At 35.9% G+C, this 14,727-nt stretch overlaps 1 protein-coding gene across 8 annotated transcripts in view; it reads right to left on the bottom strand.

The window, feature by feature from the left end:
• FZD3 (frizzled class receptor 3) overlaps positions 1–14,727 on the bottom strand; it is a 76,340-nt gene that overhangs the window by 49,078 nt on the left and 12,535 nt on the right. For all 8 annotated transcript variants that reach the window (XR_010159233.1, XR_010159231.1, XR_010159234.1 and 5 more), the window contains one exon: positions 579–775. Coding sequence is in view for 4 of the 8 variants with exons in the window: in XM_528098.8 (XP_528098.1) it covers positions 579–775 (197 nt within the window). In the remaining 4 variants the exon portion in view is untranslated. The remainder of the gene's footprint in view (positions 1–578; positions 776–14,727) is intronic.

The following is a 14,727-nucleotide window of genomic DNA, read 5'->3' as shown; positions in this document are numbered from 1 at the left end:
TATCACATAATAAATATAGTATATTATTAATAATAATGCTCACTTAAATGAAACTTTAAGAATGTCTAATAAATCCTCAAAACTTTAAGACATGCTTATAGTCGATATACTGCATGTAATTTGAAAAGTATTTGACATTTTCTGGATTTGGTACGTTAATACTTGACAGAAAAAAAGAAATGACAGAACTATCCTACAAATCTATATTTAAATCATAAAGGTATTTAAGCCCCCGCAATGATGAGGTAATAAATGGTTTTCTTCTCCGTATAATTTTTCACAAATAGCACTATTTTCATAATCAGAAAAAAATGTTTTAAAGGGGGAAAAAATCAACTGTCTTGATTATGTAATTCTTAAGTCTTTTAAAAACTTCTTCACAGAAATGTTTTCTTCTTCATTTAGTGCTTCCAAATTTCTAAGCAAATAAACAATTTTGAGGCCATAAAACTGTTCAAAATTAATGACTAATATGTACACTTCAAAAAAGTTTTTTAAAACAGATGGAAAAGAAGACAAGTACTTTTAAACATATTGCAACATAAGAAATGATCCATGAAAATCTATGATTTTCGCACCTACTGCATTCCATATCTTCAGGCCAAGGAACACCAAACATCTCCATGAGCTTCGAACACTCACTGTAAGCCCGCTGACACAGCCTACGACAGGGAAGTGTGACACGTCCATATTCCATACAAATAGGAGCATAGAGTGCACAAAGAAAAGGCCGGAAATCCCGAGAACAATCCAGATTCACCATAGGGTGGAATGGCTAGGGAAAAGTTAAAATTGAATAATTAGTTAAAGAGCTGTATACAAGTTAAAGCTTTCTATAATACTGCAACATTCTCTTTCTCATTACAAGAAAATTCTGAGGGTTATTAAAATTTTCTGAAGGGGAGTTTTTGTTTTTTTAAACAAAACTGTCCTAGCCCTACCCCTGAAGATTCTAATTTAGTTAAATGTGAGGTGTATCCCAGAATCTATATGTATAGTTTAGGTATTACAGGTGATATTGATGAAGAAGCAGGGTTGAGAACCACTGACAATATCCATTTTACAAAGAATAAATCCACAAAAGACATGCACCAAATGTTCAAAAGTGTGACTAGATTGGTGATGGGATTATAAGAAATTTTCGTTTTCTTCCTTTAAGTATTTCTTTCTTTCTTCCTTTTTTTTTTTTTTTTTGGTTGTTGTTTTTTTTGAGATGGAGTCTCACTCTGTCGCCCAGGCTGGAGTGCAGTGGCATGATCTCAGCTCACTGCAACCTCTGCCTCCCAAGTTCAAGCAATTCTCCTGCCTCAGCCTCCTGAGTAGCTGCGATTATAGGCATGCACCACCATGCCCAGATAATATTTGTATTTTCAGTAGAGATGGGGTTTCCCCATGTTGGCCAGGCTGCTCTCAAACTCCCGACCTCAAGTGATCCGTGTGCCTCAGACTTCCAAAGTGCTGGGATTACAGGTGTGAGCCACCACACCTGGCCTCCTTTAAGTATTTCAATTTCTGAATCTTCTTCAATTAACAATTGTCAACAGGAGAGAGAGGACAACCAGTAATGGGAGAAAAACTGGGAGAAGGAGAGGAAGGTAAGTAGTAATATAGTAGTAAATTAGGCATTGAGGGCGGGGAAAGTTCTCTCACTTTGGGCTCAAATTTTATTGTGTTTTTTTTTTTTTTTTAAAGACAGGGTCTCGCTCTGTCACCCAGGCCAGAGTGCAGTGACAGGATCTCAGCTCACCACAACCTCTGCCTCCTAGGCTCAAACAATCCTCCCACCTCAGCCTCCTGAGTAGCTGGGACTACAGGCACGCACCACCACACAGGGTTAATTTTTGTATTTTTTGTAAAGACAGGGTCTCGCCATGTTGCCCAGGCTGGTCTCAAACTCTTGGGCTCAAGCGATCTGTCCATCTCAGCCTTCCAAAGTGCTGGGATTACAGGCATGAGCCACCATGCCTTTTTCAAATTTTAAACAGAGTTCTTTATACTGTGAAATCACATGATGTAAACAAACTAATGCTGTAAGCTAATATTAAGGGAAAAAAAATAGTAGCCCCAAACATAAAACCACAATAAAATAATCATTTCAACCACAGGAATAGATAAAATATCCCAAGGATGTGCATCTGGGCTTTTGACTATGGAATATTTTTTGCATTTATTTATATAATAGTTTGAGTCATTGCTGATTTTGAAGTGGTTAGAGATATTCTTACTACCAGGCCTTTCAAATGTGGATGAATCAATTTGTTTCTGCACTGATGTATATTATTTTCCAGAGCCTCCTATACATAATACAATTAGAAAATCAAGAGTCACTTATAGAAACTGATGTCAAAGAACTATAAAATGAATAACTGATATATAACAATAAACTATCTATGACTTTCACTTCTAAGAAAGAGCACTCTGTATTAGACCAATGTTTCCATCAAGAACAACTTAAAAACAGAAAAAATTTTAAGTTATCTATTTAAAACCACTGGAAAACTGCTAAAGAACATTAGAGGGAATAAGAATTCAAAGAGAAGGAAAGCACAAACAGGTAGCCTGATACGTACAGCCACTTTTTAAAGGTCATATTTGTTGAACTGGGCGTAAGACAAGAGGCTAGGAATCAAGCTTTGCCTAGGCTGTGCTGGAGAACCTGAGAAACCAGCAGAGCTATAGGTGGTCTTGTGAGGCTATAGAGACAAAATGGGAAATGAAAGAAACAAGATCTAAATGAGAAGAAGTGGGAAGGACTGAGTCTAACACAAAGCCAGTTTTCCCTATGTGTATCTCAAAATTCTAAAGCTACACAGGGAAGGAAGCTAAGAAGCTAAGCAGAAAGAGAACAGAGTAGAGATTTTGGCAGTCTTGTCAGTCTAAAGAGACATGAATTACTGTTCAACCTCTGCACAGCATCTCAACATACCAGACTTTCTGCTGAGAAGTCCTGAATGACTACACCCTAGTGGCAGAGACAAATCAGAGGCAGAGACCTACCAACATTGCAACGCAGCCTCTACTCAGCTCAGTTACTGACTGAATTAAAGTGATCTGCTGGCTGGACGCAATGGCTCACGGCTGTAATCTCAGCACTTTGAGAGGCTGAGGCAGGAGGATCACCTGAGCTCAGGAATTTGAGACCAGCCTGGGCAAAACAGCAAGACTATCTCTACTTAAAAAAAAAAAAAAAAAGCCAGGCATGGTGGCAGATGCCTGTAGTCCCAGCTACTTGGGAGGCAGAGGCAGGAGGATCACTTCAGCCCAGGAGTTCGAGGCTGCAGTAAGCTATGATCAAAGCTGCAGTGAGCTATGATCACATCACTACATTCAGCCTGGGAGACAGAGGGAGACCCTGTCTCTAAAATAAATAAATAAAAATAAAGTGCTAATTGCATTTACGTGCTAAGCAGAAAAGAGGATTAATCTTTTCTATAGCAACATAACATATCTGGAATCTCACTAATATTTTATAATGTCTAGCACTTAGTAAAAAATTACTGGGCATCCCAAGAGACAGGGTGATATAACTGAAAACCAAAAAATAAAAAATAAAAAAATGTGGTGATCCAGCTATTAGAGTTAACAGACAAGACTGTATATAACAATGACTAATATCTTCAATAAAAGATTAAAAATTCATCAGAAAATTAGAATTTATTATAAGAATCAAATTAAAATTCTATAATTGAAATATATAATTACTGAAATTAAGAACTTATTAGAGATATCAGAAGATAGGACTGGCAAAACAGAAAACAAGGCAATAGAAAATATTCAAACAGAAAGAAGGTCACAGACCAAAAAATACAGAAAAAAGGGTAAGAAACATGTAAAACACACAAAAAAGATCTAACACATGTAAATGCAATCTCAAAAGGACAGATCAGTAAGAACGGGGCAGAGGCAATATACACAAAGATGATGGCTAAGGATTTTCCAAAACTGGTTAAAGATAACCACTTACAGATTTGAGAAGTTGTGCAAACCGCAAGAAGGATAAATACAAGAAAACCTCAGCTAGGTGTATCTTATTTAAACGGTTGAAAACCAAAGAAAAATATGTTAAGGGCAGTCAGTGGAAAAAAGACATATTACCTTCAAGGAAGCGACAGTAACTTTCAGAGCTGACTTCAGAAAACCACGTAACAATGGAATGGCTTATTTAAAAAGCTGAGTGAAAATAACTGCAAACCTATAATCTCTAGCCAGTAAAAATATTATTTACAAATGAAGGCAAATACACTTTTAGATAGACAAAAACAGAAAAATTAGCCATCAGCAAACTGCACTAAAAGAAATGCTTGAAAGTTCTTTAGACAGAAGGGAAATGATCTAAGATGAAAATTAAAAATGAATTAAGAGCAACAAAAGGGATGACTGTGGGAAGATATAAATGAACACTCTGTGCCAACAAAAATAATATCATCTTAAAATACATGTAAAATTAACATGCATTATAGTAAAGTGGAAAAGGTGGAGCGTCAGAAGAACACTAATGGGGGAATGGTTGAAGTAATTATTTCTATTAGAATATTATAAGTCAAAAGTACACATCATAATTTTTAGGGTAAACAATAAAAGAATGCACAACTAACAAAGTAACAGAGAGGAAAACAAACAATAAAAAGAAGGCAAGATAAGAGAGAAAAAAAGAATGCAAAATAGTTTGAACAAATTAAAATCAAATAGTAAGACGGTAGATATAAACCCAAGTAGATCAATGAAAATTTTAAAAACCACCAACAGAAAATTATAAAAAATTATTCCATTTATAAGAGCATCAAAAATAATAAATACTTAGGAATAAATTTATCCAATGTCATGTAAGTCAGAAAACTATAAAATATTGTTGATGGAAACTGAAGACCTAAATAAACAGAAAGACATCCTGTGTTCATGGTTTGGAAGATAATGTTGTTCAGATGGCAGTACTCCCAAAAGAGACCTACAGATTCGGTGTAATCCCTTCAAAAATCCCAACGGCTTTCTGTTGTTGCAGAAATGGAAAAGCTGGTCCTAAAATTCATATGGAATTACAAGAGACTCTGAATAGCCAAAACAATCTTGAAAAAGAACCAACTGGAGTACGCATATTTTCCAATTTCAAAACTTATCACAAAGCTATTATAGGAATCAAAAGTGTGTACTAGATAAGGACAGACATATAGCTTAATGGGATAGAATTAGGAGTCCAGAATTAAACCATCACATGTATGGCCAATTCATTTTCAACAAAGATGCCAAGACTGTTCAATGGGAAAAAAGTCTCTTCAACAAAAGATACTGAACAAGAGAAAATCCATATGCAAAAGCATAACGTTAGACTCTTACCTTACCTTATATACAAAAATCAACTCAAAATTTATCAAAGGCCTAAGTATAAAAGCATAATCTATGAAACTCATAGAAGAAAACACAGGGGCAAATCTCCATGACCTTGGATTTAGCAGTGGTTTCTTAGATATGAAACCAAAAGCACAAGTTGAAAAGAAAAAAATTGGCAACCTGGACTTCAACAAAAATAAAAGCTTTTGTATACGGAAGGACACTATCAGGAGAGTGAACAGACAACCAACAGAACGGAAGAAAATATTTGATGTTCAAGCCTCTCTAAAATAATAATTGGTTTCAGCTGATGCCAGGGAAAGGCAGTCTTCCAACAGATAAGAAAAACCTGAAACTGGTGATCAGCAGCTTTCCGATAAGATCTCAGGAGCTGAGGGAGTGGGCTCAAACATGCTAAGAGGCAAAACAGCAGCGTTTTACTGGTGTATGACCTTCCTCTAGGAAGGCTAGACTGGTAAGGAAGGAATGCGTCAAGTGAGCATGCATACAACTCCAGTAAACACACTGTACATGCAGCCCCTTCCCAAGTGCTAGCAGGCTACTGCGCATGCGGACAGCCCACCCCAGGGGAAGACTCAGGGGAGAAGACACAGAAGTATGCCAACATATAAAACCATAAGTCAAATCAAACCGTGCACTTGATCTCTCAAGTCACCCGCTTGGCCTTCTTCCAAGTGTACTTTACTTCCTTTCGTTCCTGCCCTAAAGCTTTTTACTGAACTTTCACTCCTGCTCTAAAACTTGTCTCAGTCTCCCGAGACTCTGCCTTACGTCCCTCAATTGAATTCTTCTGAGGAGACAAGAACTGAGGTTGCTGCAGACCCGTATGGATTCACTGCCACTGGTAACATACTTTGGTGCTGTGTGACTTGGATACATTCCAATGCTAACACAAGCACTGTTCAAAATGCCTTACACATATTATCTCATTTAACCTTCACAACAATCCTATAAGGTAAGTACTATTATTATGAACTCATTTTACAATACATGTGAAGAAAACGAGATATAGAAAACTAAGTAATTTATCCAACATCACACAACTACAAAGATAGACCCAGGATTAAGGCAAATCTTGGCATTCTTATCCAGAGCCCTTGCATTTAACAAATTTGTTGTACTTAAATCTCTCTATGCTTCAGTTTCCTCTTCTGTAAAATGGTCTTAATAACCCATAAGTAAAAAGATAAAGTTAGCATACAGAACACAATTAATAAATGATAGCTTGAAAGGGATTGGGGAATAGGTGCAAGTTAATAGAGCTGTAGCAGGCCTACTTGGTGGGCATAAGGAGGAACCCTGCTAAATTCTCTGTTCTCAACTGCCAAGTGAGACAGTTTTTAAAACAGGAATGAAGTTTTTAAAAAGCAAAACAAAACACAGATGAATCTCAAAATCATTATACTGAGTGAAAGAAACCAGACCTAAAGAAGTAGATACGGCATGATTCTATTTATACAAAACTCTAGAAAATGGAAACTAATCCATAACGAAAGAAAGCAGATCAGTGTTGCTTGGAGCAGGCAGTAGAGAGCGGGGTGACTACAAAGCAGCACAAGAAAGCTTTTCAGGTGATGGAAATGCTCTGTATCTTGACTGTGGTGATGGTTTCACAGGATCTGTCAAAACTCATCAAACTGAATGCTTTATGTGAGGGCAGTTTACTGTACTCACATTATATCTCAATAAAGCTGTTACATAAAAACAAATACAAATATTAATATTTTTCAAATAAGCAAATTGCCCTGATTTTTTTTATCCTTAACAATTTTTGACCTCAGCAAAATCAAAATTAAATGAGGTGGCCTGAACACTAAAAATCTGAGAACAAATGTATAACATAAGAAATGCTATGAAAGCTCTATGAAGTATAGAAAAGGAAGTTTAGCTAACTGAATTATAAAGATTCTTATTGAGTACTTCCCTAAACCATAATACTTTTGTTCACTAAATCAAGACCAGGGTATAGGAAGTTTACAACTGGAAAGTAACTTTCTAAAATTAAATTTCTGGTTTCTACAACAAAGGTGCACTACAGGGAACCTTCCATTCTTTGTTCAAATTCAAATCAACCAAGCCTTTGTGCTACCATTCTCTTTCTTCTTTCAAATTTCCATTCCTGTTACCATAGGAACCTGCTAGCTGACAAGCCTTCAAGCATAGCAACAGCCCAAGCTTAGCAAGGACGTGCAGAGGGGACCCAGTCAAAGGCCAAAATTTGACTCACGAGAATCAGAATTCCAACCTTTGTCACTCTACAAAGGGTCTGGTAGCCATAGAAACTGTACCCTATGGGGTTTGGGAGTATTATGACTAAATTCACTAAACATAAAACCAAATGTGGAATGGTCTTGAAAATTTAAAAATGGCTATTTCAGATCCCTTAGAATGAGAAATTATTCAAAAACAACTTTTCAGAATAACTGTAAGTGACTAAAAATGACACCTTTTAAAAATCCCCTTTCTGTAACAATAAAATGCCTAATGAGAAAAGGTCCAAACTTTAAGAATTATTTTGTATTAAATAAAAAAACAAAAAACTTTAGGTTTGTAAAAACGCCTTTAATCCCATAGATTTATTTTCCTGTTCAAACCTTAATTTTTAAAAATGTTCTGTGATAGCATATTAAATACCTTCCAATACTTTTTCAGTGAGTTTTTTACAGAAATTTCTCATTATCACAGAAGAATATGTATTTTCACAAGTCAAAGCAGAGTTCCCAGAGAGGTCCATAAATCTGACTTTCCTATAGGAAGTAAACTTTTAATATTTCCAATATCATGGACAGTTCTGAATTAAGTCTCAAAAGATAAAGCTTTACAAACCAAATTCCAATGTATTTAATAATTTAAGACAAGTAAATCACTTTATAGTGATCTGTCACACAAGAAAATATATTAAAAATTTCAGAAGCTGCTATTTTTTTTGTCCTAAAGTCTGAAATGACTAAATGCAATTATCTACTACTTGTATTTAGACGTTTAATTCCTGGCTGGTTTCTCCTCACACCAGGCTTCTTAGGCCACTTTGCTAGATGTTTGTTTAGGGAAAACCACCTTATTAATATTAATCTCAAAAAATAATAAAGTAAATGTTTGATAATGCATGTATTCTAAAGATTAACACCATGAACTCTATAAATGTAGTAAAAGAAGTTTCATTTTCTAAAAAGCCTATCCATAAAATGTTAATAATTATTGTTATATGGGTGTACATTATACTATTCTCTTAAAATAAAAACCACAGTAAAAAAATGTGTCTTTCAAAGTTCATTTAAATACCATCTGCAATTTGAAGCCTTCCATGACTCCTTCAACATATTCTCTCTTTGAATCACCTTAGCACTTTGCTTTTTTGCGGTATTTACCAAGTTCTTCCCTATATTGTACTTATCCAATCAAAATATATTTAATAAATACTAAATCTTAGACCCTGCACCAGGAGCTGAGCAAAAAAGGACAGTTGAAATTTTTTAAAAATAAAATTTCTTTACTAGTTTTACTATTTTAAAAGCATAATGTGTTCCTTACAGAAAAAACAGAAAATGCACATGTACCCTAGAACTTAAAGTATAATTTTAAAAAAAATGAAGAACAGAAAACACAAACTACTAATTCAGGAACAACCAATATTGGTCCTGGTGAAAATTCCACCCGATCACTCACTCTGAATGAACATGCATATATGTTTTTCAACCAAACCAGGATGATACCATACTAATGTTTTGCTATCTACCTTACTTTATTTTTTCAACCTAACAATGGATCAAGTACAACAGAATTTTGATAAGCAAAGATGGAGAATATGCATGCAGAAGAAACATGAAAGGCCTAGAAATGAGAAAGTTGTGTTGCTTTCTTTGCTTAATTACACCACTTATAAGTACAAACACATAATGTTGAATTCAAGTCACTTTGACACCCTGTCCCCTACCCCCCAAAAAATAGAAAAAGAAAAAAGAAAAGTAAAATACTAGTATTCAAAAGTATGTGGTAACCTTGGTACTGGAATTACCATTACCATCCCCACCAACCACAGAACTATTTATAACCCTAGGAGATTAAGAGCTTAGGTATAGCACTAAAACCAAAATCAATTACTACTGCCACATCTAAGGGATTTAGGGTTTATAAAGTTCATGAATTAATTCAAACATTTATTTAGCAGTTACTATGTGTGAGGTTCTGTGTCGGGTACTAGGCATACAAAGATGAATAAAGACAAGCTCTACTTTGAAGGGGTTAAATTCTAGCAGAAGGAATAAAAACGTAAACAATTCCAACATAATAATATACACACAAAAATAGAGGTACATATAAAACACACTGGTGAGTATGGAGAAGAGAGTCACTAACTTCTAGGCATCCCAGGTTTCTTAAGGAAATAACATCCACACCATGCCTTGAAAATTAAGATATTACCAAAGGGGATACTACAAGAGCCTTCCAGGCAGAGATGGCATTTACAGACTCGACAGACTTAAGGAATGCTAAATAAGTAGAAGCCAATTTGTGAAAGTCTATTATGCTTTGGATTTGATCCTCCAGGCAAGGATTGGCACTGTTATTTTATTTTTTATTTTTGTGAGATGGAGTCTCACTCCATTACCCAGACTGGATGGAGTACAGAGGCGCAATCTCGGCTCACTGCAACCTCTGCCTCCCGGTTCAAGCTATTCTCCTGCCTCAGCCTCCCAAGTAGCTGGGACTACAGGCACACGCCACCACGCCCAGCTAATTTTTGTATTTTTAGTAGAGACGGGGTTTCACCATGTTGGCCAGGCTGGTCTTGATCTCTTGACCTTATGATCCGCCTGCCTCGGCCTCCCAAAGTGCTGGGATTACAGGTGTAGACCCACTGTGCCCGGCCAATTTTTGTATTTTTAGTAGAGACAGGGTTTTCCCATGTTGGTCAGGCTGGTCTCAAACTCCTGACCTCAAGTGATCCGCCCACCTCAGACTCCCAAAGTGTTGGGATTACAGGCATGAGCCACCGCACCTTGCCGGCAATGTTATTTTATTTAATTAATTTATTTTTGAGACGGAGTCTCACTCCGTCGCCCAGGCTGGAGTGCAGTGGCATGATCTCGGCTCACTGCAACCTCTGCCTCCCGGGTTCAAGCAATTCTCCTGTCTCAGCCTCCCGAGTAGCTGGGATTACAGGTGCCCACCACCACGCCCGGCTAATTTTTGTATTTTTAGTAGAGATGAGGTTTCACCGTATTGGTCAGGCTGGTCTCCAACTCCTGACCTTTGGTGATCCGCCCGCCTTGGCCTCCCAAAGTGCTCAGATTATAGGCCTGAGCCACCGTGCCCGGCCCACTGTTATTTTAAAAAGCAATTTTCACATATCTCGTTTGATCCTTATAACCAATTCTATTTTAATGATGGCACATGGATATTATATTGTTACTGTCCACAGTTGATAAGCAGCAAAACTTGGGCTTGAACTGCTTTGTCTCTGAATTTCATACTCTTGCTGGTATTAAGAACCCTCATATATCAATAATTATGAAGGTGTTTCTGTCTCTGTAAAGTAGGTGATGAAAATCATTGAGACACCATTTCCCACCTATCATACTGGTTTAAAACAAACAAACATGACAACATATTATTTTGGTAAAGCTGTGAAGAAACAGATACTCTCAAACATTACTAGTGGGAATGCAAAATAGTACAACCCCTATAGAGAGGTCTGGCAATATCAAGGAAAGTAACACATACATTTATACTTCTAGGAACCTATCCCAAAAATACACTAGTCAAAATGTGAAAACACACTTGCAACATTGTAACAGTAAAAGACCAGAAACACAGTTGTTTCCTGTGTCCATCAACAGACATTGAATAATACTGTATATCCAATACAATGGAGTAAAATTTAGCTATAAAAAAATAAGGATCATGTCATCATACTCATGAAGACAGCTATTATTAAAAACAAAAAACAAAAACAAAAACAAAAAAAACAGAAAATACCTAGTGTTAGCCAAGATGTGGAGAAATTGGAATCTTGTGTATTACTGGTGGAAATGTAAAATGGTACCACCATATGGAAAACACTTTGACAGTTCTTCAAAAAATTAAACATGGAATTAACATATGACCCAGCAATTCCACTTCTGACTACAAACACCAAATAATTTAAAGCAGGAACTCAGATTGTACATTTATATTCATAGCAACACTATTCATAATACTCCAATGGTAGAAACAACCCAAGTGTCCATTGATGGATAAATGGATAAGCCAAATGTGTTATATACCTACAATGGAATACTATTCAGCCTTAAAAAAAAAAGAAAATTCCAACACATGATACATTGATGAACCTTGAGGACGTTATGCTAAATAAAATAAGCCAGTTGCAAAAGGGCAAATACTGTGTGATTCCTCTTATACAAAATACATAGAGTGGTCAACTTCAGAGGCAAAGAAAGTAAAACGGTAGTTGCCAGGGACTAGGGAGGAGAAAAAATGGGGACTGATTTGTTATTTAATGAGTGTAGATTTTCAATTTTGGAAGAAGAGAAAACTCTGGAGATGGAATTGTAATTATGTTACTTAAGTGTATTATGCATATCTTACCACAATTTTAAAAAATTTTAAAATGAGGAATATCTATAAATGCTACTATGAAATATCCGAAATATATTAAGTGGAAAAAAAACCAGTGTGGAGAAAACAAACGTTATAACTGTATCAAAAAAGGTGAAAGAATATAGATATATAAATATTTTATATAAGTGTTATATTTAAGGTTTTTAAATGGAAGGATAAAAACTTTTAAAAAATGACTACCTTTAGGTGGAAGGAAAAAATAAGATAGAGGTGACAGAGGGATAGAAACTAGAGTTCTCTGAATGTACCTTGAAGTATAATTATAAAATAAATTTAAATTAAAAAATTAAAGTCATTCCTCAAAATCAAAATAAAACATATGAACCTAACTGTGTATTGTGTTTAACCACATGAAGAAAAAATATTGCAGTGACTTAAAACACAATAATTTGATTGTACATCCTTGCTGATATACATCCCTAAAGGATAAAAAGAAGTATAAAGAAATCTTTGTCCCTAAAGGACAAAAAGAAATATAAAGAAATCTTAAACTGCTTGCTGTAATCACTGTTAGTAAAAATATTGCTAATATTATTCTGAAACTATCTAATGTATGTGTATAATAAATTTGAGGATAAGAGAGTAGAGAAACAAAAATGAATTTAAAGATGCTAAATAAAATCCATGGCCAGGCATGGTGGTTCACATCTGTAATTCCAGCACTTTGGTAGGCCAAGGCAGGTGGATCGCTTGACAGGGTTTGTAGAAACCCTGTCTCTACAAACAAACAAACAAACAAACAAACAAAAAACACAAAAATTAGCCAGGCATGGTGGCATACACCTGTAGTCCCAGCTACTCAGGAGGCTGAGGTAGGAGGATTAACTGAGCCCGCGAGATTAGGACTGCAGTGAGCCGTGATTGTGCCACTACACTACAGCCTGGGTGACAAAGCAAGGCCCTGTCTCAAAAACAAACAACACCCTGCAATATTACTTGAATTGCAAGTATCAGTATAAACTCATGACGGACTTTCCCTTAAAAAAAAAAAAAAAAAAGTATTCCCTAGCTGTGTTCATGAAAAGGCCTAAAAATGACTTAGTATCACTAGGCTTAGCACCCAGATAGTGATCTCTTAAGCATCATTTCCAAATAAAAGGAACCAGAGCTTCCTAAAGAAATTGATGATTCAGGGTTTGACGCGGAATTTTATGAAGCGAGCTTGAATCACACCAGAAAGAAAAGAAACTATTAAACACCACTAGGGTGGTGTCAAAAACACTAAAGAGGGCCAGGCGCAGTGGCTCATGCCTGTAATCCCAGTGCTTTGGGAAGCCAAGGCAGGAGGATAGCTTCAGGCCAAGAGTTCAAGACCAGCCTGGGCAACATAGTGAGACCTTGCCTCTACAAAAAAAAAGTTCTTTAAAATTAGCCAGGCATGATGGCATGTACCTGTAGACCCTACTTTGGAGGCTGAGGTAGGAGGATTGTTTGAGCTTAGGAGCTTCAGGCTACAGTGAGCTATGATTGCTCCACTGCACTCCAGCCTGGGTGACAGAGCAAGACCTTGTGTCAAAAACAAAACACTCAGGAGCTACCATGTAGAGGCTCCCACTACCAAAGATGGAATATTTTGAGCCTCAATAATCACTGTGATAGATTTAAAACATCAAATATGTTAAAAAAAAAAAAATCCTTGAGTTCACAATGAAACTTAAACCAAAAAAAAAAAAAAAAAAAACAAAAAACAACCCTTACTGGTCACCTTTGATGGATGCTTGGGAATCAACTAATTATTCTAAAAACTAATAACGGGGGAACATGCAAGCACTTATCCTATCTTTCTTATATAAACTGTATATGAAAGTAATCCAATAGTCAATGAGAAGTTTCCAAATATTCCAGCTAAGAAATGAAGAAAGGGTGACAGAATTAGAGTATCACCATTTTGCAAACCCCTAACAAAACTATTGGTCTAGGAAATCATCAATCGCTGTTAACATTTATAAAAAGAGTAACAACTTAATATTATGTGCTCCTGGCAGGAGTATGTTAGCTACCTATGAAGTATTCCTTCCACAACAACAATAAAAAACCAAACTGGTGTCTAATCAAGCCTCTACAGTGCCTGTTTACAAAAATAAATGAGACAGAGACATGGTAAACAACACCACAGGGATGCAATCAGCAAAATAAAGACTATGGGGAACTCTATAAGATAAATATATCACAAGAAAAAAGGGGAACAGGAAAGGAAAACCTATAAATTAAAACAGACTTAAGAGACATATCAATTGGATGCAATGTATGAACCCTGATTAGAAAAAGCCAGTATGAAAAAAAATTGTGAAATATGCGAGAGTAATTTGAACATTAATTTGATACTTGACACTGATAAAGGAATAAAGGTATTGTGTTCATATATTTTGAAAGATACCTTACTTTTTGGAGGTATATAACAAAATATTTATGGATGAAATTTTGATATACGAAATTTGTTTCAAGGTGACCCAGAAGGGCATGCAGTGATAATGAAACAAGACTAGCTATGAGTTGGTAATGTTTAAGGCTGGATGCTGGATACATGGCACTTCATTATATTATTCTATTTGTATATAATGGAAATTTCCATAATAAAGTTTTTTAGTAAAAAGCTCAAATTTGAGTTTGGATAACTGAGAGACTGGTTGAAACATACTCTGTTCTTAATGAACCATAAAAGATACAGGATGTTCAGGCTTTTAGGCTCTGTGTTCCTACTAGGATTATTTCACTGCCAGCTTTCCATGCTCCCATTATAAGAAAACCTTAAATCATAAA

The sequence above is a fragment of the Pan troglodytes genome, chromosome 7 (assembly GCF_028858775.2).
Source record: "Pan troglodytes isolate AG18354 chromosome 7, NHGRI_mPanTro3-v2.0_pri, whole genome shotgun sequence".
Taxonomy (NCBI): Eukaryota; Metazoa; Chordata; class Mammalia; order Primates; family Hominidae; genus Pan; species Pan troglodytes.
This window is presented reverse-complemented; position numbering and strand designations above follow the sequence as displayed.